Genomic DNA, 25,613 nt, shown 5'->3' with positions numbered 1-25,613 from the left:
TTTACAAACTAACTTTTTTAAGGGTGTATATTCTAGATTGCAAGGTCATTTATTTTAGTACATCAGATGAGAGAAAATTGGATCAATTGATGTCGGATTATGTTATACACTATATATTGTAAACCAGAATGAATTCACCAGCACGTATCTACAAGTTCAGCGTACTTCGTAAACTCTTCATCTGCCTGGAACATCTCCAACTCCTCCGGATGCGTACCAAAAGCAATCTCGATTCCCCCGTCTTCCCTAATTGGGAAAATAACGAGGAATCGGAATCGTCCATTCCCACGCTCAAGCTGTGGTCTTAAAGACTCAGGTAACCCACCATTGGCAAAGAAGGCATCTCCAAAACAAATCTCGTTGGTTGGGAATAGCATCATGTTGGAAATCATAGCATTCATATGTTCAAGACCCATGTTCGCCGTCGAAAATCGATCATGGCCTGGTAGTGACTGCAGAATTGAAAACGCGTCGTGGACGACTGAAGGGGTGATGCGCGCGGCGGATTGGCGGAGGAGATAAGCGACACGGCCAATGCTCGTCTCATTGGAGCACAGTATCTCGATCGGCATAGTTGATCGGTTGAGAATGAGTAGACTGCCCATGTATGTCGAGGGCAATAGTGAAGAGAAGTATGGACGGCCATCCGTGGGCAGCTCAAGAATGGACACCTCGTCTGGCCTGAAGGTCTGCTTACGGATCTCCGTGGCTACCTTGTATCGCACTCTGATAGCAGCTCGCCACAGGAAGGCTTGGACAATGTCACTGATTGATTTGATGACCCCCTTCGCTTCGGGATCGGAAATAACATCTTGCTTCATCTTCTCAAGCTTGTCCGGCTTAATCAGGAAGAGGGTCGTATTAGGACACCGTTCGGCCCGGGGAAGTGGCCAAACATCATGCAACTTGAAATTAGGCGCAGGAGGTAATTCATGGTCATTGAGGTCAATGGGAGTTTCTTTGCTTTTGTTGTCGTCAGGTGGGAAGAAAGGTAAGAAACCCCATGTGCCGGGATCAATCTCTTCGACTGGTCGAGCCCATCCTTCTTGGTCGTGAATGATCTCTGGCAAGGCGTGATTGAAGCTCTCAGGGTTATACCAGTTGCAAGTTGCCGTGTGATCACCTTGTAGATATCTGCAGTTCTCCGCCCAGGCCTTGAGAATGACCATAGCTCCGACACCGTCGAGGCAGCAGTGGTTCAGATCAACTGCAACTAAACAACCACCAGAAATGAAGTTTACTTGGCCAGAGAAAATGTCTGCGGGAAATTTGGGGAAGGGATCGTCTCGCAGAACGAGGCCATCCTTGAACGCAGACGGCGGGAAACCCGCTTCGCGTAACTTCCCAAAGGACGGAAGAACATCTGAGAGATCCTTGTACACGAGGCGATCTCGTGCAGAAGCCGCCATGGACAGTGGCGGAATTGTCACGCAGAGGTCTCCTTTGCCGTAGCCAATTTCTTGCTCCGAGCAGTGCATCATCCTGCCACTGAGAGCTGGTATCATATCAAATGTACGATTGAGTCCTTCCTGAAGATTGATAAAGGCTTGCTCAAAAGATGTCTCCTCGTGGATAGAGAAGTAAAGAACAATTCCCATGCCGTGGTTGGGGTTGACATAGTCGAAAGCGTTCAAGCGGAAAGATTGCCGCGCCCCGTGCTGGGCGATCATATCATTTAGCTTAGAGGCATCATTCCAGATTTGATCCAGAGGAATATCATCTTTAACAATTTGTGCCTCATCTATCAGCCTGGAGACTGTCGCGGCAAGGCTCGCAATAGTTGGATTAGCGTAAACGTGTCGAGGGGCAATTTTGTCACCCAAACCCGAAGCTACTCGAATTGCTTTCACAGCCGCAAAGACGCCTAGAGAGTCAAGCCCAAGTACAAATAAATCTGCGTCAGGAAGGACATCCTGGGGCTCAGAAAGTGAAGAGCCGACAATCTTGCGGATGGAGTCCTCGATCGAATTGGCAGAGCTCAAATCTAGACTGATAGCGTTGTCGGAATCATCACTGCGTGAGCTGTAGAAACGCTCGATGTACTCGGAATAACACGCCAGCGTGGCTGACCTTTTCACTGTTCCCTTGTCTGTTCGTAAGAAGGGCTTGTCTGGTTGTGCGAAAGTAACGAAGTCTTTCAGTAACTGGTTCTTGTGTCTGGACATAGAATTGGCTATCTGAATCGTTTGCCAAATACTGTCAATAAGATCAGGCGTTTTATTCAACGGATCCTTTAGCTCAATAAGTAGAGCCGCTTGGGGTTTTCCAGTTCCAAAAACAAGGCACCCACTAATGGCAGGGTGGGTAGTGACAAATGCCTCCGTCTCGAGCGGCGATATCTTGTACCCGTTTGACAAGACAACAAGATCATCGCTTCTTCCCTTAAAAGCCCACAGGTTAGGCTTGGTAGGGTGTTTCATATACAGGTCCTTGAAGTTGATCGAATCTTTTTCTGGAAACGTATGGAAGATACCCTGAAAGAGAGGCCAATGTTCATTGCGATGCACCCAGTGCTCATAGGTATCCGCTTCGAGCTCCTTGAACTCGAAACCAGAGTATGGGTGGAAGCAGAACCAGAACCAGTCTTCTCGCTCTGTCTTCAGATTTCCAATGAAGAGGCCTTCTGTTGTACCGGTCAAGTTGAGCACCCTGACCACCTCATTCACCTTGCCAGCACTGACAGGACTAACTGGGCCTCCAGATGCACAGATGAATTTACTCGACTGGAGCTTAGCCAAAACTTCGGGGGTTTCACCCAGTTCATCGACAAGAGATGGGACCATACTCCATATGCCAATCTTAGCTTCCACGGCTAACCTTTCCACAAGATTGAGATTTGGCAAAATACCGACTGGTCCCAAGACACAGTGGAGATTGAAAAGTGCAGGCATCAAAATATCCATGATAATGCCAGCGCCCTTTGGTATTTCAGTCAGCCAAAGAATCTCCCACACCATATCGAGCCCCGAAAGATAGAGCAAAATCAGGAGTTTACTCACGTGGCTCATTGGAAATGATGAGTATATCCTGTCCCCCTCATCCCAGCCTGAAGTCCAAGGAACCAAGTCGGCATTTTCACCCACGGGTGGGAGCAGTCGTACTGCATCCATAGTGCCAATCAGTCCATGGGACCAGGGAATGGGCTTGGGCAGCCCAGTACTTCCAGACGTATGCAAGAAGCAGAATGGATCATCTTTGGCCTCTTCGAAACTTTTGGTGTACGGGAAGGCTTCGGTGAACTCGTTGTCAAGAAGCTCGTGGAGCATGGGAAGCTGCAAAGACGTCATAGGTCGGTTCTCAAGAACGTCTTTTGCTAAAGGTACCGGAGAGGCGTCGACCGCATTGACCCAGATATTGCAGTTTGTTGCCGTGAGAACTGCGAGGACTCCATCTGTGTTGTTCTTGGGCGACAAGAACAAAGCCTACCGGGAAGAAGAAGAAGAAGTCAGAGTCGGCGATTTTAGATCATAGTCCTTATGAAACATACCGCGTAGCCCGCCTTGACGCAGGCATATGTCAGCAGAATATGTCGGAGATCGTCTAAATCAACCAGTCGAGTTAGTGAATCGACTTCGAGATTTTACATATCGGCTGAACATACGCGGTCCAATGTAAGCTACAGGTTGAACTGAGTCGGGGGTGCCAACCTGATCTCGAAGCCACCAGGCAGTCTTGTCAACTGCTCTGGTAAACTGTCGAGCAGAGACAGGGCTGAGTTTGAGGAATCCGTTCGAGAGTGATGCAAGAGAGAAGACGGTTCGCCCAGGGTCGATGGCAGCAAGACTATCCATTATTTGAGGGATCAGCCTTCTACCGTATGGCGTTGGCACCGTGGGTTTCATCTCTGGTTGTATTGGTGTAAGGTTGGACGCCTCATTGAACGTCATACGCAGACCAGATTGCGCAGGGGAGGATTTTTGCACTGATTGCACATCCGGTGTAGTGGACCTGCTGCCTGGTGATTTGCCCTCAGATGAAGAGAGGGAAACCTCGCTAGAGGACGATGGCAATGGCGATGGATTCTTCGATGTACTGTTGACATACGCATTGACATCGATAGACTTGGCCGACTGAAGATAGCTTGCCGTGGTCTCGTTAATAGCGATATATTCGCCGTGGTGCGGTTTTTCTTGATAGTGACTGGGCTTTCCGTTGACGTGGACAAGTTCCAGGCGGCTATCTTGGCTGAACTCGCCCATAGGTGCACTAACCCACACTCCATCTGCTAATTTAGCAACACAACAGTGCCATGGAGTAGTAAAGCCCGTCTTGGTGTTTAGCAAGCTGATGGGTAGCTTGGTACCGCAAATGGATTCGTGGATTGAAAGTCGCAGATGGTTGGGGTAGGCGTCCTTGATTGCTCCTGTAAATGCCTATCACCCGAGATTAGTATAACAAGCTAGTGTGTCCATGGGGGATACTCTCTGCTTACATATCCTCTTGTGAGCATCTGTTTGGCCACATACTTGCAATCTCGCTTGTAACTGTGGGCTGAACGATTCTCCCCTCGAGGAAAAATGTACTGAAGATCGGACTCTAGGAATCGCTTATATCCCAGATATGTCAACTTGATATCTGGATTAGTGGCAATTTCATGGTCAATGTTGAGGTTAGGATTGCCATATTTATTCAAAAGCAAGCGACGGAAGGTAGTACAGTTTGCCACATAGATAATCTCACTCATTTTCTCTGGCAGGGGAAACTCGAGAAGGTCTCGAATCCTTGAGAACGAAATGTTGTCGAAACTGTTCTCGACAACCATCTCACGTAAGGCTTCGCCATATTTCCAGGTTTCTTGGTCAGGGATACAAAGCAAGTCTAGAATCACGCACCACAAACACGTTAGTTATTCAAATCGGGTCACACCATTGGTGAATTCGCCCACGTACCATTGTAGGTAATGCCATCCGAGATAATGACAATACTAGCACCCGGAGGGTAAATATCCTGAACGCGCTTGCATAGGGTATTCAACCGCTCTAGGGCGAGCTCCTCTGCCTTGTCTGGCAGGCTGCCGAGCACCTTGTACACTTTGTTTGCCGACTTGAAGGGAAAGGCAGGTAGACACGCTTGCACACGCGCACCTTCGGAGACAAATCGGCCAATAACAGAAAGAAAGCCATCTCCATAGCCCTCGAGACGACCTTCTGAATAATCGAACTTGTTGAGAGCATACTCCAGAAAGATATCCAAGATGAGCTGCGAGATCTCCTTGATCTGACTAGCAGACTGCAAGGATCTGGCCAAAGTGCTGTCATCAGATTCAACTGTTGAAGAGATTGGCCTCTCGTTGGATTCAGGAAGGTGAGTGTCCAGCGATAGCATATTGATTTCAATATAGCAAGGTCACCCCGGCACTATATCTGCGCACTAGATCACCGGAAAAGGTACGAAATATGGCGAGGTGTACTGGAGATGGGTGAGTGAACTCAAGTGACGGAAAATGAGAGCAACAATCATTTCCATTATAGATGGAAGGCAATATCATTTATTGTGACTCGAGTGCGATACAGGGATTCGGACTCCACATCTGCAGTTGGAAATCGGCCCAGCCAACAAGAACCCAGTCATATCAACTTCCTTGGATTCATGACACATGCCACCGAGGAACACTCGTATTCCATTCAAAAATCTCAATATCAAGTGCTCGATATGACGTTGAAAGATTTATTTAATGAACTTCCGAGCATATTTGAGGGAATTTTTAGTTGCGGCAAGGCCTCCGATGGTCAAAGACCTAAGATCATGCCGGCAATACTGGCACTATACGAAGTACACTCAGTGGGAAGGGTCCGAGGTATAGTAATTCAAGAAGTTAGATCGACCTAGCTCGTGTCTGGTGCGGTGTCTACTGTGGAGCTGAGTTAGTAATATTAAAAGGTGAACATGCTTAGGTGGATACAGATATACATACGGAGTACAAGTCGAGTGAGTTGATTATGAGCAAAATCCAGAAGATAAGCACCTTGGCATGGGCGGTTCCACTCTTGTGAAACAGGTACATAAGTAATCCTTTGGATGATTCTGAGACTATGGAGTAAGACGAGGTCGTCTAGAAGTGACAAAGCTCCAGCCTCCCACCGACGAGCGCAAATTTGAGGTAATTGTAATATTTTAGTCTCTCTTGGACCCTTTCTTGTGAACTGGGAACATAAGTCATAGGAAGTAGCGGGGGTTTAAGCCCGATCAAGCATCAAGCGATTCCTTGACGAAAACTAAAGATGTCGAGTGGGTGCAATCAAAGACAGGCTCCGTCTCTAGTGGTCTGCTCCTTCCGGCTCGCTGCCCTACCCTGCAAGGCAAAATCTACAATATAACTGTGTCTTGACTACATACATTTATGTACATAGTTTTCATACGATTACTAGTCTCCTATCGTTATGAGTGAAGCGCTCACCGTCCAAGACCTTGAGTCTGATCACGAGAAGAAAGCTCAGCAGTTAAGCTATGAAGAGTCCAGCACACAAGATTCAGACACCGGCAAAGAGACTGAATATCCCCCAACAAGCCAAGTGATCGTAATTATTTTGGCGATCTACCTGGCAGCCTTTTTGGTAGCACTTGATCAAACCATCATCGGAGTAGCCATTCCAAAGATCACAGATCAGTTCAAGAGCATCCCCGATATTGCCTGGTATGGAAGTGCCTACTTCTTGACGTCTACAGCGCTACAGCCGTCATACGGCCGGATCTATAAGATCCTGAGTGTAAGCATTTTACCATAACATTTCTCTTACTCACATCCACAAAACCTTCTGACACTCTTTAGGTGAAATGGTCCTTCTTGGCTGCGGTTAGCATCTTCGAGATTGGATCGCTGATTTGTGGTGTAGCGCCCTCCAGCACAGTCCTGATCGTCGGTCGTGCAATTGCAGGAATTGGCGTTGCAGGCATCTTCTCCGGTGCTCTGGTGATCATCTCCATGACAGTTCCCTTGACAAAGAGGCCGATCGTTTTTGGTGTATACGGCATGGTCTGGGGAATCGCTTCTATTGTAGGGCCACTACTTGGAGGAGCATTCACTGATGGTCCTTCTTGGAGATGGTGTTTCTATATCAATCTCCCTGTTGGTGGGGTTTCCATCGCGGTCGTTGTCCTGGTTCTCCGCTTACCAAGTAACACCAAGGTATCGGGGCTCCCTATCTCGCAGCTTATCAAGGAGCTTGACTTGATAGGCGCAAGTCTGCTCATACCTGCTATCATATGCTTGATTCTCGCCCTGCAGTGGGGTGGAAATACCTATACCTGGAAAAGCTCTCAAATCATCGGACTATTTGTGGGGTTTAGTCTGTTGACTATCCTTTTTGCCGCATCTCAAATCTACGTGAGCAAACAAGACGAGAAAAACGCGACAGGCCAAAATGCTGGAAGGGCAACCTTACCACCCTCAATCCTCAAGCAGCGCACCATTTGGTCTGCCGGATTGTTTGCATTTTTCTTCAGCGGCGGCTTCTTCCTCCTGGTCTACTATGTTCCTATCTACTTTCAGAGCGTCAAAGGATCCTCCGCAATGACTGCAGGACTTCAGGTGCTACCATTCATGCTTGCCACTGTGGTTTCATCTATTATGGTAGGCGCTCTGGTCACTACAGTCGGTTATTACACGCCATTCCTGATTTCAAGTACCGCCATTGCTGCTATTGGTACAGGCCTCATTACCCTATACGACGTTGATATTTCGACAGGGAAATGGATTGGTTACCAGATTGTTGTCGGTGCGGGAATCGGTGCTGGTCTTCAAATCCCAATGACAGCCGTCCAGACGGTATTGCAGCCAGAGGACATCCCCGTGGGAACAGCCGCCATCACGTTCTTCCAGACACTGGGTGGAGCCATCTTCATTGCGGTCGGTCAGTCAGTGTTCCAGAATGGTCTGATAGAAGGCATTCGCACATATGCCCCTGGTGTTGACCCAGGTGCGATCATAAGCGCAGGGGCTACTGAGATGAGGCATGTGTTGATTACTTTGGACCAGCTTGATCAGCTTGATAATGTGATCCGAGCTTATATGAACGGACTGCGGGATACCTATCGTGTTAGTCTGGCTTTGATGGTCGCAGCATTTGTGGCAGCTTGTTTTGTTGAGTGGAAGAGTGTAAAGAAGAGGGAAGAAAGTATGGACGCTGATACAACACTCCATTCTTGATGAAGTCGTTGCCACGGGTCGATAGAACGGAACTTTTGTGTTTATGCCATTATCGGCTTCATTCTTTCATGATCGAGTGAACATGGTTTAGGGGTGGATTTCTATATGCATTTGCGAGGATACCTTCCTAGGTATTTCTGATAACATGGTGTAAGCCTCGTATGTCACTCTGTGTGCGCATTATACTACCTGGGGGCTGGACCTGTTTTCGATAGAGAAATATAGAGGCTGATGGCTGTGGAAGTAGCGAGCCCAGAGTACATGGGCTAAGATTGGAGACACTGAATTAGGACTGATCTAATGAACAATCGGAAATTCACTTGGTTTGGGCAGCCACAACTTGCTGACTAGGTAGAGCTTGGGAAGTTTCCTGAGCCAGTTTCTAAGGTTTAATCCAATAATAATAACAACGATAAAAATTGAGAAGTATACAATAGTGAGATTAAGACAATATGAGTGGAATTGAGCACATTTTTATATATAAGCGGGGAAACTTCGGAAAATCAAAGAGAGCAACAGATAATACATCTGTATTGTGTTTAGTGGTCATATTGTCGTAATTTAATTGATGATCTATACACACTACTATTTAGTATCTCCATCCCAGATCCGCACTCGTCACATGCTCGAAATACACCTTCTGAATTAGATGACAGTGCCTTTCACTTGCTTTTTGTCAACATTGTAATTTTTCCACATAGCAATTGCCGGGAAAGCAAGAACGAGAAGAACAGCTGCTGTGATACACTCGTACTTCTGGCTGTATGCCCACGCGTAGTTGATTGCGTTCCTTGTCTCACTACCAGGGGGATAGACGAGCTGAGCTGCCGAGCCACCGGCATAGATGGTTGCATAGTCAGCCTTGGCTGAATCAGGAAGGGCGCTGAGCAGAGCCTGTGGGAATGTATTGGAATAAATGGCGACTGCAACAGCGTAGCCAATAGCCCCGCCGAAACTGGAGGACAAACTGATCATAGCAATCATCAATGGGACGCCATCACGGTCCGCGGCAGCCATGACAGCCATCTCATCACCGATTACAAGGGTGCCACCGCCAAACGCGATGAAAATTTGACACATAACCAGATATCCGATGTTACCTTGGGAGCCTCGGAAGTGAATCATGAGGCCCGCACCAAGTAGCATGAGTGGTGCACCGAAGTAAAGACAGACATTCTTGAAGTGTTTGGTCTTGCGGATCCAGATGCCGAACAGAACCGCCCAGATGGTTGATCCAACGCCATATATCTGTGTCATGTATCCCGTCTTCGAGGTGTCGAGGTTGTAGACGACTTGCACGTAGTAGTAAAAATATTGATCCCACGTGTAGTAGTTGAAGAAAATCACAGCTGACAAGATGCACGCTCCAAGAACGGTGCGCTTTTTGAATAACTCCCATTTGATGAAAGGGGTTTTAGCAAAGGACCGCTCCCAAATAGCAAAAACTGGGAATAACAATATTCCAATGACAACCATGGCGATAAAAGTCGCCGAGGAGTATCCGCTAAAGCCATAAGTCTCAAGGCTGAACGGCAGAAGGAATAGGATGAAGGCCGCCATAAGGATGAAAGCGCCAACAACATCAAATTCGTGAAAGTAATGAACGAATGACTGCGCTGCTGTTCGACCACTCGGGACCCGAATAAAAAGTTTCAACTTCTCGGCTTTGCGTTGGTAGAACTTGAACACAAGAGCGAGAGGCACAAAGAGTAAAAAGGTGATGATAGCGAAACAGCCGTAAGCCCAACGCCAACTAGAATGGACCAGAAATGCCTGAGCAACAAGAGGTCCCACAAAGGCCGTACAGATCGTGGGCGTACCGATAAATGCGTAGACGAAGGCTCGGTTTCGCAGCCCGGACGCGTCGGCAACGAAGACTGTCAGGATGAAATTCAGGGCAGTATAACCAATCCAGTATAGAGTGTAGCCAGCTGCAAACCCATTGGGACCATTGCATGAGGCTATCACGATGAGTCCTAGGATGAATACCAGCAGTAAAGCCAGGAAGCCTTCGGCACGGCCCCAGATATTGAGAGTCTTTGCAATGGGAAGTTGAAGAACTCCACCAACGATTGTCGAGACAATGAATGCCTGGGATATTTGAGGAGCTGAAGCGAAGTTTGCATACGCGTAGTATATCACGTTGCTGCTAATAGATGATTGCATAGATAGAACGAAGAAGCATAACCAGATCCTGGCAATGAGTCTCGGATCAGTCACTGTCTCATATTGCTTTGACGAATGATGCGGGTGGGGATATTGTATTGGTCTGTTTAATGGAAGGGCTCAAGGCTTCGAATAGACTTACCAGGCGTATGTGGCATACAAGGCGGGTTTGGACCACACCAAAGCCGTAGCTTCCGCTTTTTGGACTCCAACTTGCGCTTCCTGAGTAACCTTATCGGGGTGCTCAAGCAATTCCCTCTCATTCCTTTCTTCTAGGCTTTGGGTATTCTCACTCGCCTGGTTTTCCCTCGTTGTTGTTTCGATGTTGACTGGCCCCTTAGGATCACTGCCAAAATCGATTGCTGTCATGATCACGAAGGTGATAGCCACAAATTTGACGATATTACTTTCCAATATAAGATGACGAAGGAAAAGTGGTCCCCTTGAAAGCTGTGGGAAAGAAGGCAAGAGGCAAGAAAATACTCCGTGTTGATAAATTGGAGAAGTGCCTGAGCTTACACAAGGTTCTTTTTAATGCCTTGCATTGATTTCAGAGGTCATGTATTGTGTATGCTGACTGCTATGCGGGGGATATTGTAGCCAAGGACTTTCTGTTCGAAGCAACGCGCTAAAGATTCAGGCAAATATTACCTCAATACAACCGAAAGAAACCATGAAACAATTTGAGACAACATAATCTACCTATATCGACGATTCATTGCTGTGAAAATATGTACAATCTCGTAATTTGAGATTGGTTGGATGATTTAGTTTCGAAGGGTCTCCATCGCGCCTTAACCGCCGTCGTCTTATATGTGCTCATTCCTTCTCAAAACAGGTTCCACATGCAACCGAGAACAATATCGGGTAATAGAGTACCTAGCCCCTCAAAAGGAGGCAGCCCTTTGCTCTAGATTGGGATTTAGAGTGGTATTGTACGGAAAGAAGTTTTCTTTAGGTCGAAGGAAGCACTCATGTGAGAGAGCTCCCGCCCATAGAGCATGTCACAACATCGGGGTTGCATCATATTGTGGCACTAGCTGCCCACGAGGTACCCACATAAAGCGGTCATTACCGAGCCCTGCATGCCTCCATACATTAGGCAGGCCAAAGGATCCAAATTTTACAAATGAAAGCAACTGTAGTACAGCACGTCTGTGCACCGAGAAAGATCCTTATGCGGCAATTTGCGCAAGTTTGGGTCGTCGTGGTCTTAGGGCCAAAGAAGCTCCACAGCAGACATGGGTCAGATAACGTCGGATCAACTCGGGGACATGAGTGCAGTCGGACCATCGTATTGTCGGAGATGGCAATGCAAATTGTTTCCCGAATTCCCCAAAGAAAAACCACTTGCGGTGTTCTGCAAGGAAGTTCTTGGTGGAATTGTGCCAGGCCTAACAACTACTGCCCCAGTTGATGACAAGTAGGTATCAAGAATCAAGATAGCGAAAATTGCGAGTGGGTGAGAAATAAAGCAGTTGCGCGTGCTAGATGCGGATTTGAATCGCGATGTAAAACTTGAAGTGGGCTCAGCGCCGTGTCAGGGTATGTCGTGGCCTAATTGCCATTCGCCTTGTTAGGCTAGGCCTCTCTAGAGCCCAAGGGATATATTCTATGCAATCATGTTCAACTGTAAACCGCCAGATATGTACTGAGACACCGAAGAACCCGTATAATGCCCCAAGCCCTTAAAGCATAAACTCCCAACCGTTTTTAAATGCAACCGGCAACCCAAACTACACCGGAAATCATTTCTTGATCCCAATAATAGCCAGATTGCGAGGACTTTGACCGTACTCAAACACCGGCTCAACCCAGCACTCCTTAACAGAATCATGCTCGCGCAAGAACTGCCAGCGATCAACCACAATAGCAGCCTCAACAACCTGAGAACTGAACGCCATCAGACTCCACACAATACTGAGATTCTTGCGTGTATGCAAGTACTCAGCCTCATAGCGCTGCAGCTCCTCATCAGACATGGTGCAGACGCGCTCCTTAACCAACTCGCCCCGGGTGGGATCCTGGCTCAATTTGACCGTTGCAGCACCCACGTACGCGGAGAAAGATAGGAACGCAGACTTGCGCAGTGATCCCACGATCAGCGCTATACCCCCGGCATTGGGGTTGTCTGTATGGTCTTTGTAGAGATCATCAGGGACGTCGGGTTTAGGGATGATGTCACGGTCTAGAAGAACGCGCTGCAGCAAAGCACGGTAGAAATGGCGCGTGAAGAAATCCTCGCTGTCGGCACGGCCCCAATTGTAGGGTGCCTGTAGGGCCATTGAACGGGCTGTGATGTTGAGCTTGAAGCCTGTTGTGGTCTTTGCTTGGTAGTTTTCATAGAGCTTGGACATTGGGAATCCGTGAGGGTCCCATGACGACCCAGTCGTTCTAAGGCGGGGGTGGGCGGATCGAAGGATGGGGATCTTGTATGTTGCTGGCCCCAATCGTTCTGTCACCATGTTGTAGCAGCAGCCGATCATGGCGATTGCTACAACAGAAGGGTTGAGCACTAGTGAGCGAAGTCCGTGGTGGACGAGGTTTCCGCATGAATGCAGAGAAACAACCATAACCCGGGCGTCACTTTGTTTCTTATCTTGAGGTTGAATTATGACCTCTTCTGTGCTGGTCCGGGTCTCGACTGATGTCTTTGGGTCGACAACGTGCTCGATGATCGGTTCTAGGTAACCATCTTGGATATTATGTTCGATGTAGCTGACAGTGCCTCTAGTATCAACCTCTGGTCGTGGCTTTGGTACGTGTAGTACATGTGGCTTTTCGTACATCGACCCGAGCACATCATCAGCTTCCAGGGTCATGTCGCCCAACATGTTAAAGGTCGTATCATCTTCATCCTGAGCAGCAGGCTCTTCTGGCACTGCATCGCTCACTTCCAGTTGTACTCCCACACCCAAGCCAGGAACTTCGGGCTTTTCCGAGGTGGCTACCTCTGGAGCTAGTTCTGGGGTGTCGGTACAGTCGATGCATTGCTTCTTCGATTTGTTTAGCTTTGCATTATGCATTGTCTTTTTCTTTTCTTGCTTAGCCAATCGAGCATGAACATCCATACGGCCGGCCCCGCTGATGTATTGGTGTTTTCGCTCAATGGCAATGATATGTTTATGATAGGGCGAGCTGGCCAGCATGCGCCCTAGGTAATTTTGTCCCGACCCAAAATCGACAATGTGAGATAATGGCTCCCCGCGACTCTCGTTGACCGTCTCCGACAAGGACGCGACATAGCGAGAGAATTGCTCCACCTCATGCTTCTTTTTCTTGTTCATGCCCATAGCGATGTGACTAGGGAGAGGTTGGCTGTTCTTGGGTGTGGTGAACTCGCGGCGGAGGCTAAATCGTCGAATGTCGCGAATATATTCGAGGAGGCTTGCTGGCGGGAATACCCCTCCGTTCCAAGTCCTGCTATTCCCGGGGCATGTGTTTGTTTCGGCGAGTTCGCATAGTGGGCCGATGTCCTCTCGTAATAGCAGTTGCAAGATGCTGTGGATATCGTGATGCTCAAAGAATGATCGCCAGCCCTGTGGAAGTAGTGACTCGTACAGATCAGGATCGCGCGTCAAGAAATCGAGGATATGGACGCCGCCGCAAAGGTTCATGAACATGACCGATTCGGTTGCGAAGGAGAGAAGGGCTTGGACATATTCGTCGGGATCCTTCCACTCATCGGAGAGTGGAAGAGGATTGCAGATAGTCATGCTAGGATAGGTATCATGAAAAGGACAAAACAAGTCGTCAATTCGTGAAGTGAGGGACGTTCGATATACTGTGGGCTGTGGGGAATGTTATCGCATTTTTTTTTATCTCCCCGCGCCCGCGCCGCCCAAGGCTGCTTAGTCACATTTGGGGTCGATCCACAGGGGTAGCCCTAAGGAATTATCGTCCACAATTCTCCAGTATAAAGGTGTATAACTTTGGTTAATTCAATCATTTTTGTAGATATAAAAGTATGGAATAAAAGACAATGAAATGGGGCCAGTGCATCTTTCATAACTCATCTATGGTTGCCTTGATATTATCAAACCAAGTCTCATGCAGCTTATAGCTGTTCTTCTATACAGACATGGAGTGGATTATCTGGACTATCACTAGCTTAGCACTGCACTAATACTGAATCAATAAAAGTTCATAGCTATCTAAGAACCAGCCTAAATGTGCCGAAAAAGTAACAATATACGGGTTGTAGCTATCTCTAACGTCTAAAACCATACTGAAATAGATGAAATTAAAGCCTATAACGACAAAAAGAAGGTGGTGTAGAATGATAGTGGTGGAAGAAAAGAAGCAAAAGAAAGAGATGAGCCCCTTTATGGAGGGATTTTCACCCCTTTAGAAGAAATCCAGGAAGTTATTTGATCCAAAGACTATATTATTAGACAGCCATCATACTTCAACACGGCCATACAATATTGTTTGGCTTGAATATTAGGCCACCATTTATCCAAACAGTCTCTCCCGCCTCATCAGCAGAGAGCACACAAGTCCCAATGCTCCAGCTACAAGCGGAATGATAAAGGCCCTTGCCATCGCAGAGGTGATTGCTTCAATAGCTGCAGTCCGTAAGTCACTGCTGAGCTGCTCAAACAGCGTGCTCTGTGATCCAGCAACAGCACTTCGAATTTCCGATTGACTGAATCCCTGGCCTGCCAAAACATGATTCAAATTGCTGATGGCGTTTGATTGGAATGCTTGACTGGCAATGACAAGACAGATGACTGTGGCTCCAATCTGTGCAACATTCTGTAGGTTGATGGCACTGAGGGCATCGGTTGGTTTGACTTTTAAACTACCCACAGAGTATCCCAGTTGCATGGTGATTCCTGTTCCGACTCCCATCAAGATGCTGAAGCCGTAGATATGGCCCGTTGGTGTCGAAGGAGAAAGATATCCCACAAACAACGCACCAGCTATCGTCATAAAGATACCAGACACCAGACACATAGACATGTAGTACTTTATTTTGGGAAGAGCTGAGCCGGAGGCAAGGTTGAATGCGATGGTGAATAGGAGATAAGGAAGAAGTCGGACTGCGGCCATGAGGGATGAGTCGTTCCGAGTGAACTGGAAGTAAATCGGTATGTAGAATGTGGTGAAGAACATGCAGGTGTTGGCGCAGGTGGTGGTGATGTAGAACAAGATTTGAGTTCGAGATTTGAGCAGATGTCCGGGGAATGATCTATGCTCGGGAGTGGTAAAGATGCAAAAGGTCTGCTGTAATGCGTAAAGAGCCAGCATAACTCCCCATACCACAAGCATTGCAATAGTGCGACCATCATTCCACGGCCAGATACCACCGGCAAAGATGAAGCCGATTGCAAAGGTTGCCCACATCGCTGCGCTGAGCACGAATCCAACATAGTCCAAACTAAGAAGTCGATCTTTGAGTGGTCTTCCAGGAGCTGGATGAATGGCTGGAAGGTAGAACAGGTAGACAGGAGCTGTAATCGCACCGATGATAAGATTGATGTAAAATCCCCATCGCCAAGTAGCAGATGAATCCGAAAATCCACCACCAACCACAGGGCCCAGGATCGCTCCCAAGCCCCAGACAAACCCAGTGCCAGCGAGATACGCCCCACGCTCATTTCGAGTCGTCATGGCAGAGAAATGGTTTAATCCTCCTAGATAGATACCAGTTCCTCCTGCACCGGCAATCACGCGTCCGACAATTAGGGCGCCCATATTCGGAGCTCCACCGCAGAGAGCAGATCCGCCCTGGAAACAGATGATCCCAGCAACGTAGAGCCATTTCATGTTGAAAGTGGTGAAAAGAAAGCCATATGGCAGAATAACAGCGACTGATCCAAGAGGGAACCCGGCCCCAATCCAGGCGAGTTGGTCGACTTGGCCAAACCTCTGAATTACCGCCCCTTGAACGTCCGCCGCAATCGTTGTATCCAGTCCATACATCAATGCTGAGAGGTAAAGAGCAGCACAAATCAGAAACCATCGATAGCCCGTGATTTTGCGTACGTCATCCTCATCGTCGTCGTCACTGGCACCCGGATCACTCGAGAGATGCTTTTCGTTGGGTTGACGGAGGTATTCTTCGCTTGCTTGGCTGACATCTTGGTTTTGGGGAGGTAAATATGTCGTGTTCTGTACTGTTTCTCCGACAATGTTCGAGGCAGGAGTAGACGGTATTGTGGCCATGCTGTAAAACTAATAGCGTGCCGAGCTATAAGATGCTAGGTTGGGTGACCGTGTAGTTATATCTCAGCACACACAATGAAGAATGTAGCAGCATTAATACTACATCAAAGAAAGAAAGGAAAAGAAAGGACAATTTCACGGGAATAGGAGTTAAGGAATTGCATGATATTAACGCCGATGAATTTGAGGTGTTGGTATACGTTAATATCAACAAAGCCGATGGTTGTCGGCCGAAGTTATCAGGACCCTCTCGAAAACCCGAAAGGCTTCAATTCGATTGGTACACCCTAGTTGCCGATCAATTTGAAACCCAGGGTCCTTAGTTTATTTTGATTAATCATGCTACATATGTAGGGCCAGGGTGTATCGGATATAGTCGGTCTTAGCTCGGATTATAGATCATTGTAGCATAACCATTTGGTATCCCCGAGGGCTTGTAGCCAGGTAGAATTATTTGCGCCTCAATGCGACCTCATAAAAGTACCTTTTAGTCAAAAATATGAAAATATGTAGAGGTCTTACCTACACCGTGCATTTAAGGGAGTACAAAAGTAGTAGATGTCATTGTATATCTCCCATGGGCATCGCGGTGTCCATCAAGCTAAGTATTTTCAGAGTTTACCCTGGTAAATGTGTTATAGTGAAAATTGGTTTCTAGTTACTATGTACTATGTAAGTATATAACTGAAGCTCCAAACAGAATGAACACATGCCCAGCCTGAACCCCTTGTACACAAACTAAGCCCCGATAGCCTCCTCCACAATGACCCGCGCGATGGAACCAATATTTGATCGCGCATCCATAAGTTGCAACATGCTAATGTTCTTCCCAAAGGATGAATTTAGCCATGTCCTGAACTCTGCAGCCAGCAAGCTGTCGATTCCATGGTCAACTACTGTGTGACTTTCCTTCACCACAGAAGGGTCGATGAACAACATGCCCGCTACTGTGGTCCTGATAGCATCGCTGACGAGCTTCACAGTCTCTGCGACCTCTTTTTCATCCTGGCCATTTCTAATTCTCTTCATTGATGCCTCAAAGTGCCGACGAAGTTGTACAGCAGGTGACGCGTCAGCATCATCAAACCCGAATGTCGCTTTGTCGCTACCCCCTTCATTCCCAAAACGCCAAGCATCGTCCATGGCACGCAGCATCAAAGACACGCGGGGATCGTGGTACCATCGGGGCACAGTGCTTGAAGCAGACCCCTTAGGTTCCGCTCGCTTCATGTTCGCCAAAACGGCTGGGTCGATGCCGGTAAAAATATTGGCCGCGGATAGAGGATCCTCCGAGCGACCAAGCCATTGGTCTTTCGTGTTCAAGTCTTTCACGAATGCGGGCTCCAGAGCACGCAGAACCTGATTACCAGTGACTGTTTGGCCTTTCGTGCGCGCGAACAAATTAACGGTGACCTCATCCTGGGTGAGAGCTCCCAAGTCTTTGATGAACCCGAGTGACACTGTAGTTGCCGGTAGACCAGATTGCCGCCGGTAACGTGCGAAATAATCGAGGAAGTTGTTGGCAGCGAGGTACGTGCTCTGCGTTGGGAACGCATAGACAGTTCCCAGAGAAGAGGTCATCGTGAAAAAGTCCAAAGGCAGGTTGGCTGTCGCTTCGTGTAGGTTCTTTGTACCAAACACTTTGGCCGCCATGCCTTGGTAAAACATGTCCGCGGTCATTTTATCGAACGAGATGTCCTGGTAGGAAACTGCATAATTGAAAACTCCTCGCACGGCGCGCTCAGAGTTAGCATCTTGCATACTACGGAGGACCTGCTCGCGATTGCTGACATCGCACGTCACAATCTGTATATGGACACCCTGGGACGCCATTTCGTTAATCAAGGCTGCAGCTTCAGGGGAGAGATTATCTGCACCCCTTCTTGACCAAACGGATAAGTGCTGAGCTCCTCGACTAACCATCCATCGGATGATACATCGTCCAAGAGGACTCAATCCGCCAACAAGAATGTAGCTAGCCTCTGATAAAAACCGGGCATGAGTGACAGACTGGTGTACGTTTAAAAGAGAACTAGGATTTTGATAGGAGATCACCATTTTGCCGATATGTGTTCCTTTGGACAGCTTCAACAATGCTTGATCAAGCTGAGAGATATCCGACACATGGTATGGACGGATAGGGCCAATGCGGCCGGCGCGGAAATGCTGATTGACTGTGGACATGAGATCTCCGCCAAGTTCAGGATCGCGTTCGATCACCAGGCCTAGATCAAACGAAGTAAAGCTTGCGCTCTTCTGGAAAAGCTCAAGAGCAACTGTCTTTGCGCCCGTGACATCCATCCGGCCGACATCTATCAGATGACCAAGCGGTGCCAATGCTTCAATCGATTCATGGAGCATGTCTCCTTGCGATGTGCTGAGAATAACATCAAATCCTCCATTTTTAGTTGCGCGGATCATGCGAGGTACATCTGTTAGCTTTCGAGAGGAGAAGATGTGGTCGGAGGAAATTCCCATGACATCGGTCAGGAATTGAGCCTTGTCTGCGGTCCCCACCGTGACATAGACATCAGCACCCTTGGACAGGGCCAGTTGAATAGCTGCCAGTCCAAGACCACCCGAGCCCGATTGAATGAGAACCTTTGAGCCCCCCTTCACGCGAGTGATATGCTCGAAAGCATACACCGCTGTCATGTAGACCAAGGGCATCGTTGCAGCATCCAATGAGGCAACGCTAGCTTCCAACTTCTGTGCAAGCACCGCGGGTACACGTGTATAGTTTCCAAAGTGGCCCTTGCCCATACCATAAACCCGGTCACCGATGCTAAAGCCATGTACAGAGGACCCTATATCGGAGATGACACCGACATACTCATTCGACAGATTGTTTTGATCAAATCGACCAGAGCATAGACCCAGATCTTTCCAGTTCAGACCGACGGCCTCTAGCTTGATCTCAATCCAGTCTTGCGGCAAGGCGTTCCAGAGCTCGGTGTATGGCTTGAAATAGAGGGATGTGAGAAGACCAGGGATTTTGAAAGCTGCACGGACGGGACCAAGAGTGGAAAGTGGGATTGCCTTGATATTTTGATCGTCCGCAGCAGTCTCGTCATATCCCTGAAGCTCAGTGTCAGGAACAAGCCGGCTCACCCACATGTTCCCGTCTTGCCAGGCCAAGTCGTGATTCACAACAATTTCGCGATTGTGCTCTGGGTTTTGCTGCAATGGGAGAACAACCTCGACCAAGGACCTGACTAGTCTATCCATCTCGGTATCTCGGACTCGGAAATCTTCTGCATCGATGTCGACTGACAGGAACTGACCGGCAGGATTCTCAGCTGCTAATGTGCGCAGCAGTCCAGAGACAAAGGATCCGTCAGGGTTGCGACCCTTAACCAAACCGCACGATGTGAGCCATATCATGCTGTTAGTATTCGCTGCCAGGTGTTGAAACAATCCAATTCGATGCTGATTTGCTGCGAATAAGAGGTTGTCGCCGTCTAAGAACGCAACCACGTGGGAGTTGGGCGACACGACGGTCTGTGCATCATCAATCAAAGAGATTTTGATGGCAAGTCCAAGCTCCCCAAGTACCTGGGCAAGTTGATTCAATAATTCTGGGGGTCCTTGATCTCCGTGAAGGAAGTGCACGAGCCTGTTAGAGTCAATTTGATGTTGTTCTATGGAACGAAGAGCATGAACGGTGATGATAGAATGATTGACTGGCTCAGTCACTTCACCGACAAGTTCAAAATCCACATTTTGAAGGCTCTCGGGGACGATTTCACTTCCTGTGCCGTTCACTTGAATCAAGCGCCCGGTGGGAGTGACAAGCCTCTTCAAGTGTTGCATTGCTTGGGGAGTTTGCAGGCCATTCGAGCAAACGATAATGTCATATAAACCTGACTGGAAGCCTTGCTCTGACGGATCTTTGTTGATATCCAAAACAGAATATTTCACATCACGGAACTCAGTTGTGCTTTCTCGAACCGATTCGAGCCGTTCTTCCGTGATGTCGGTAGCAACATACTCCCGATAGCGCTTGATACTATTCGAGCCCATGAGTACTTTTAAGATCGCTTGAGTTGCGCCCGCATTACTGCTAACGCCCAATTCCAGAACTCGCAAGTCTGGATTAGCATGTCCAGCCAGGTCAAAAATCCTGCAAAGCTGTGGGAATTCTCCAAAGTTGTCTTGGTAAGATGTCAGAGCCTCGTTGAACTGATCCTTGGATAGGGTACGAATATCGGGTCTCCATACGAGGCGCGCAAAAGGGCTAACATATGCCTTGCCGACGCGGTCTCCGGTGGATGGAGATTCTTGTTCGTTGTTAAGACTTGTGAAACGCATGTTGTCTATATCCAACATCACTTTGCCTTCCTCGTCCAACATCTGTAGCTGGGCGTACGCCCCACGGAGGCCGCGCAGCTCGCCCCGGGACACACCAGTTGCCCAATCCCGGCCTTCCAGGTGACCGTAATTAAATTTCATCTGGTTGAAATGAATCGGAAGCTGGACACTGGCCGTTTCTGCTTGGCCGCCGTTGCACGCCATGAGACCCAGGCGAATCACCAGGTCCAAAGAAGCCGGGTGAATGGGATAAGTCGACTCACCACCAGGGAACATACCGGCTGTGGTATTCAATGCCAACTTGGCAGACGCAATGTTTTTGGCTGGATCAGCACGGATGTCCGAGTAGCCTTGGAACGACGGTCCAAATTGGAGGCCCATGTCAGCAAAGCGTTTGTACCAGGTTTGAGCATCCACTAGTCGTCCGTCCATAGTGGTGTCGATTGGCATGGCTTGTTCAAACTTAGCCACCTCCACCTTAATCTGACCCGAGCAGTGCTCGGTCCATTGGTCTGAGTCACGGACTATCGAGGCAATGGAGAAGCTGGCCCAGCCTGGCGATTTGGCGGTAGCACCATCTTCAAGCTCCATGCTCAGCACAATCTCGATGCCGTGATCATCCTCTGGAACTACCAGTGTCTTCTTGATCGAAACGTTGCGCATGATTAGCCCAATTATTGGCAGAGCATCGGGGAATTCGTTGTATTTATGCTCTGCAGCGACCATGGCCATGACAATGTGAGCGGCACCAGGGTGTAAAACGTGAGGGGGCACACGGTGATCATTTAGCCATCCCAGATCCTTCAGGCGAAGCATATTCCGCCATTGGGGCCGAAGCTTTGTTGTTCCTGGCACTTTAGATCCCAGAAGGTCGTGGCGAAGAGTAGGACGTAACCGGTATTCTTTACTCAATCTGCTCTCGTGGTATTTGATAGGTCCATAGGTATACTTGTACCGTGGTAGGTCGATTGCAGTGCAGCCGTACTCCAAATAGTGCTCTCCTTTTGGCCCCTGTCCATCGATCGCATTGACAGCCACCAGGCTGACAGAAACATTGTGCACGAACAAGGTTCCAGTGCATTCTAGGAGTGATCTTTGGGCATCTTGATTTCTTTTCAAAGACGCGATATGCGGAATGACCTTTCCCAGGCTTTTTGTAATCTGTCCCAAGGGGCCTTTAAGGGCAGGATGCGGACCTATCTCGACTAGGGCACCAATATTCAGGTCCGGAAGGCTCAGAAGATTTGATACGGCATCAGTGAAACGTACTGGGGACTCAAGATTAGCCCTCCAGTAAGATGCAGTCACTTCAGTGGTACTCTTGTCTGGAGTAACCGAAGAAGCCCAAGGAATAAAAGGATACTTTGAACTTGTGGTATCAACACCAAGGCTCCTTATATGACTTAGACCATCATTGACATGCTCTTCATATGCCGAGCCAAATGGTAACATGTGGTGGGAGTGGTATGCGAGACCACCCGTGCGGAGCAGTCTATTAAAGATAGACTCCTTGGACAGTCTTGCGCTCAGATCTTCCACGCAATCAGCATCACCGGAGAGTGTAACACTATCAAAGGAGTTGATTGCAGCAACCGTGACTCGGTCTTCTACATCAGCCTCCCTGATATACTCCATTGCTTTCTCAGGGCCGAAGCCGACTGCCAGCATCGCGCCCCTCTTATTGTTGAAGGAAACCATATAGCCACGGTAATAAGCAGCTACAATAGCTTCGGCAGCAGTAATTCGTCCCGACGCATACGCTGCTGCAATTTCACCGGAAGAATGGCCCGCTACACCCGCGGGCCGAACGGACCATGAAGCAAGGAGGTCAACGAGACCAATTTGGACAGCCGTGCAAACGGCCTGTGATACTGCAGGAGTCTGGATGTCATCCGTCCCGCAATTTCCAGCAATAAAATCGGCGATCTTCCACGGGGCGGGCTCAGGCAACATGGCAAGGATGCTGTCCAGGTACAAGATGACGTTCTGGAAAACAGAGTATTGGAAAAGCCCGGCGCCCATGGCGTGCCATTGTGCACCCTGTCCTGTAAAGATGAACCCAACCGAAACATGCTGGGGCGAGCTAACAATTTCAAGCTCTTTTTCCTGCTTCAGTCCCATCTCTGGCACCTGGTCCTTATCGACAATGCAGTAAGATCGATGCATGAAGCGCGAGCGCCGAGCACTAAGGGTATAGGCAACATCGGCCAGCGAGTGCTGGTGGATGACTTGACCCAATGAGTCGATGTTCGCTACAAGTGAGGTTTGGTTATGCGCCGAGAAAGGAAGTACTACCAGTTTCCGAGTGCCAGCGTCAGCCTTTCGGACCAATTTCAGTGCATCAGTCTTTGGATGATGATGCTTTCTTTGATCTAATGGGTTGCTAGAACCATTTGACAGCAAACTGGCATTCGAATGTCCGTTGGCTCCGTTGGCTCCGTTGACTCCATTGACTCCATTGACTCCGTTAACTCCGTTGACCCCGTTGACTCGGTTGGCTCCGTTGGCTCCGTTGGTGCCGCTTTTGCCATTGATGTCGTTTTGTCCATTCAGTCGCTCGACATGCTGACCAACAATACCGGGCTTGATATAGGATGGAAGGAGGTTGTGGACATCATCAATGATGCAGTGTCCGTTGGTACCACCAAAACCAGCAGACGTGATACTTGCTCGCTTGAGTTTATCTTTGGGCCACGGCTCAACCTGGGTGGACACCCGGGCTTTCGCCTCCTCGAAATCAATGCGCGGGTTTGGAGTCTGAAATCCGAGAGTCGGCGGGATTTCTCCCTGTTCAAGAGCTGCGACCACTTTCAATATTCCTGGAAGGGCACAAGCTCCCTCCAAGTGACCGAGGTTTGTCTTAACAGAACCCACCACCAGATGATCATTTCGTTCAGAGGACCGTGAAGGACCGAAAACATTTCCAGCCGCTTTGATCTCGGTTGGGTCACCAACTCGGGTGCCAGTTCCGTGGCACTCGAGGAGTGTAGTTTGAGAAGGATCAAGGTCTCCTGCATTCTTATATCTGGAAAGGTTGCTTTGTTAATAACCTTGATTGTCAAAAGAAACACAATATACATCACTTACGCTTCTCGAATGACGATCTCTTGGGCAGGACCACTGGGATTGGTAATTCCGTTGGTACGGCCGTTTGCATTGATCGCAGAGCCCATAATCAAGGCTCGAATTGGTGATCCATCTTCAATGGCCAGTGAAGTTTTCTTCAGGTAAAGAGCAGCGAATCCCTCACCACGTGCATAGCCATCAGCCGATGCGTCGAAAGTATGACTTCGAGAAGTGGCAGAAAGAGCACCGAGTTTCCCCATTGCTATGTGGCAATTAGGGTCCATGATCCAGTTGGACCCCGCCACAATGGCGGATTCACAATCTCCATTGCGGATTGAATTCATAGCTAGATGAAGGGCGTACATAGCAGAAGTGCACGCGCTGTTGACTAACAGGCTAGGCCCTTTGAGGTTGAAAACGTAGTGAATGCGATTGGCCAGCATATTGGGGAATGAACCAGTGGCCGAATACTTTCCACTGTAGTCCCAATCTCTAGTTTGGGACAGATAGTTGTCGAAAGAGATGTCACCCACAAACACGCCAACGCGAGAGCCAGATACACCTTCCCAAGTTTCGCCAGCATTCTCGAAGGCCTCATATGTAACCTCAAGAAGTTTCCGTTGGGACGCATCCATTGTCTCTACTTCGTTGTCCGTGATTCCGAAGAAAGCTGCATCGAATAGTCGTGGGTCCTCGTCCAACAGGAACCCACTTCTGGCCACCGCAGTACCAGGACGATCTGGGTTGGGGTGAGAGAACCCTTTGGCTGAGAACCGTGGCTCATCGAACTCCCTGTGTACATCTTTCTGCTCCTTCAGGAACTCCCAGAGTGCGGGAAGGTCTCTAACACCACCAGGCATATGGCAACCTAGTTCTGTCAATCCGAGACCTATCTGTATTGCTCGCTATGAAAACTCACCGATGCCAACAAGGGCAATGGGATCGGGTCCGGGGGGGCAATGGTGCAGTCATGTTGCCAATTTGTCAAAGGTGCTTCAGTAGTTGAAACTAATAGTATGGATCTAGCTAGTAATTAAAGGAATATAGAACCTCACGATGACAGTGAATAATTGCATCTGAAAGTTGTCGTCTTCTCTGGCTTTTAAAAACGTGGCTCTGCGGCCGAAAGAAGACAGCACGGCTTTTAGAAAGATGGCTCTCCGGCCGAAGAAAGCCATAATATCCATGTCAGTTGTGCCATTTGAATCAGGCCCACCAGAATCCGCAAGGTTGTCAACCCGTAGTCTTTGTTCAGCAGAGCCGCAGAGGAACTGCCGGGTCCTCATTCAGTATGCACATGTCGATTCTTACAAGTTCCCCGTCAAGTTTCGGCTGTTCCCGGCTGTAATCCATGTCACTCATATCTCCGTGCGTTAACCCGCTGGGGATTAATGGCGGGGGATGTAAGATCTGGCTCTAGATGGGTCCATACTTGAAAAGTCTCGACAACCTGCTTCGACGCTATACCTGCATAGCTTACCCTCTAACCATGGATGAGCTTTCCCCATTGCCACGTTGCATTGAAACAATATACGACGAATCGGAGTAATCTGTCAAAGCTCAAGGTTGACTACGTAGATTTACGGGGTATATCATGAAAACCACGTGACCGTGGCCACAGAAAGCTTAGAAGTTGGAAGTATCCATCATGATCCATGGAGATACAAAAGTGCAGAATACGTTCGTCGATGCCCGCACAGATTGAAATCGTAGATTTTTCCCATTTTTAATCTAAAGCTATACATATCATTTA

General features: G+C 48.4%; 6 protein-coding genes across 6 annotated transcripts; 1 reads left to right on the top strand and 5 right to left on the bottom strand.

The window, feature by feature from the left end:
- Nucleotides 1-134: 134 nt before the first annotated feature.
- Nucleotides 135-5,325, bottom strand: N7487_000280 (transferase family protein; the record flags this gene model as incomplete). Its single annotated transcript, XM_056868029.1, has 5 exons — nt 135-3,422; nt 3,488-3,540; nt 3,602-4,373; nt 4,433-4,818; nt 4,890-5,325. 5 exons carry the CDS (start codon nt 5,323-5,325, stop codon nt 135-137), a joined length of 4,935 nt encoding a protein of 1,644 aa, XP_056732813.1.
- A 1,055-nt stretch (nt 5,326-6,380) lies between these two features.
- Nucleotides 6,381-8,146, top strand: N7487_000279 (MDR family MFS transporter; the record flags this gene model as incomplete). Its single annotated transcript, XM_056868028.1, has 2 exons — nt 6,381-6,707; nt 6,770-8,146. The coding sequence occupies 2 exons, from the start codon at nt 6,381-6,383 to the stop codon at nt 8,144-8,146; spliced, it is 1,704 nt and encodes a 567-aa protein (XP_056732812.1).
- Nucleotides 8,147-8,791: 645 nt separating this feature from the next.
- On the bottom strand, nt 8,792-10,681 carry N7487_000278 (uncharacterized protein; the record flags this gene model as incomplete). The annotated part of the gene is made up of 2 exons (XM_056868027.1): nt 8,792-10,340; nt 10,455-10,681. The coding sequence occupies 2 exons, from the start codon at nt 10,679-10,681 to the stop codon at nt 8,792-8,794; spliced, it is 1,776 nt and encodes a 591-aa protein (XP_056732811.1).
- A 1,379-nt stretch (nt 10,682-12,060) lies between these two features.
- On the bottom strand, nt 12,061-14,261 carry N7487_000277 (uncharacterized protein; the record flags this gene model as incomplete). Its single annotated transcript, XM_056868026.1, has 2 exons — nt 12,061-14,103; nt 14,244-14,261. The coding sequence occupies 2 exons, from the start codon at nt 14,259-14,261 to the stop codon at nt 12,061-12,063; spliced, it is 2,061 nt and encodes a 686-aa protein (XP_056732810.1).
- A 506-nt stretch (nt 14,262-14,767) lies between these two features.
- On the bottom strand, nt 14,768-16,483 carry N7487_000276 (uncharacterized protein; the record flags this gene model as incomplete). The annotated part of the gene is made up of 1 exon (XM_056868025.1): nt 14,768-16,483. One exon carries the CDS (start codon nt 16,481-16,483, stop codon nt 14,768-14,770), a length of 1,716 nt encoding a protein of 571 aa, XP_056732809.1.
- Nucleotides 16,484-17,221: 738 nt separating this feature from the next.
- On the bottom strand, nt 17,222-24,720 carry N7487_000275 (uncharacterized protein; the record flags this gene model as incomplete). The annotated part of the gene is made up of 2 exons (XM_056868024.1): nt 17,222-23,819; nt 23,882-24,720. The coding sequence occupies 2 exons, from the start codon at nt 24,718-24,720 to the stop codon at nt 17,222-17,224; spliced, it is 7,437 nt and encodes a 2,478-aa protein (XP_056732808.1).
- Nucleotides 24,721-25,613: the final 893 nt, after the last annotated feature.

This window comes from Penicillium crustosum, assembly GCF_028827405.1.
Source record: "Penicillium crustosum strain IBT 35664 chromosome Unknown utg000001l_segment0_segment0, whole genome shotgun sequence".
Classification (NCBI taxonomy): Eukaryota; Fungi; Ascomycota; class Eurotiomycetes; order Eurotiales; family Aspergillaceae; genus Penicillium; species Penicillium crustosum.
The sequence above is the reverse complement of the archived record's forward strand: the minus strand, read 5'-3'. Positions and strand labels throughout refer to the sequence as shown.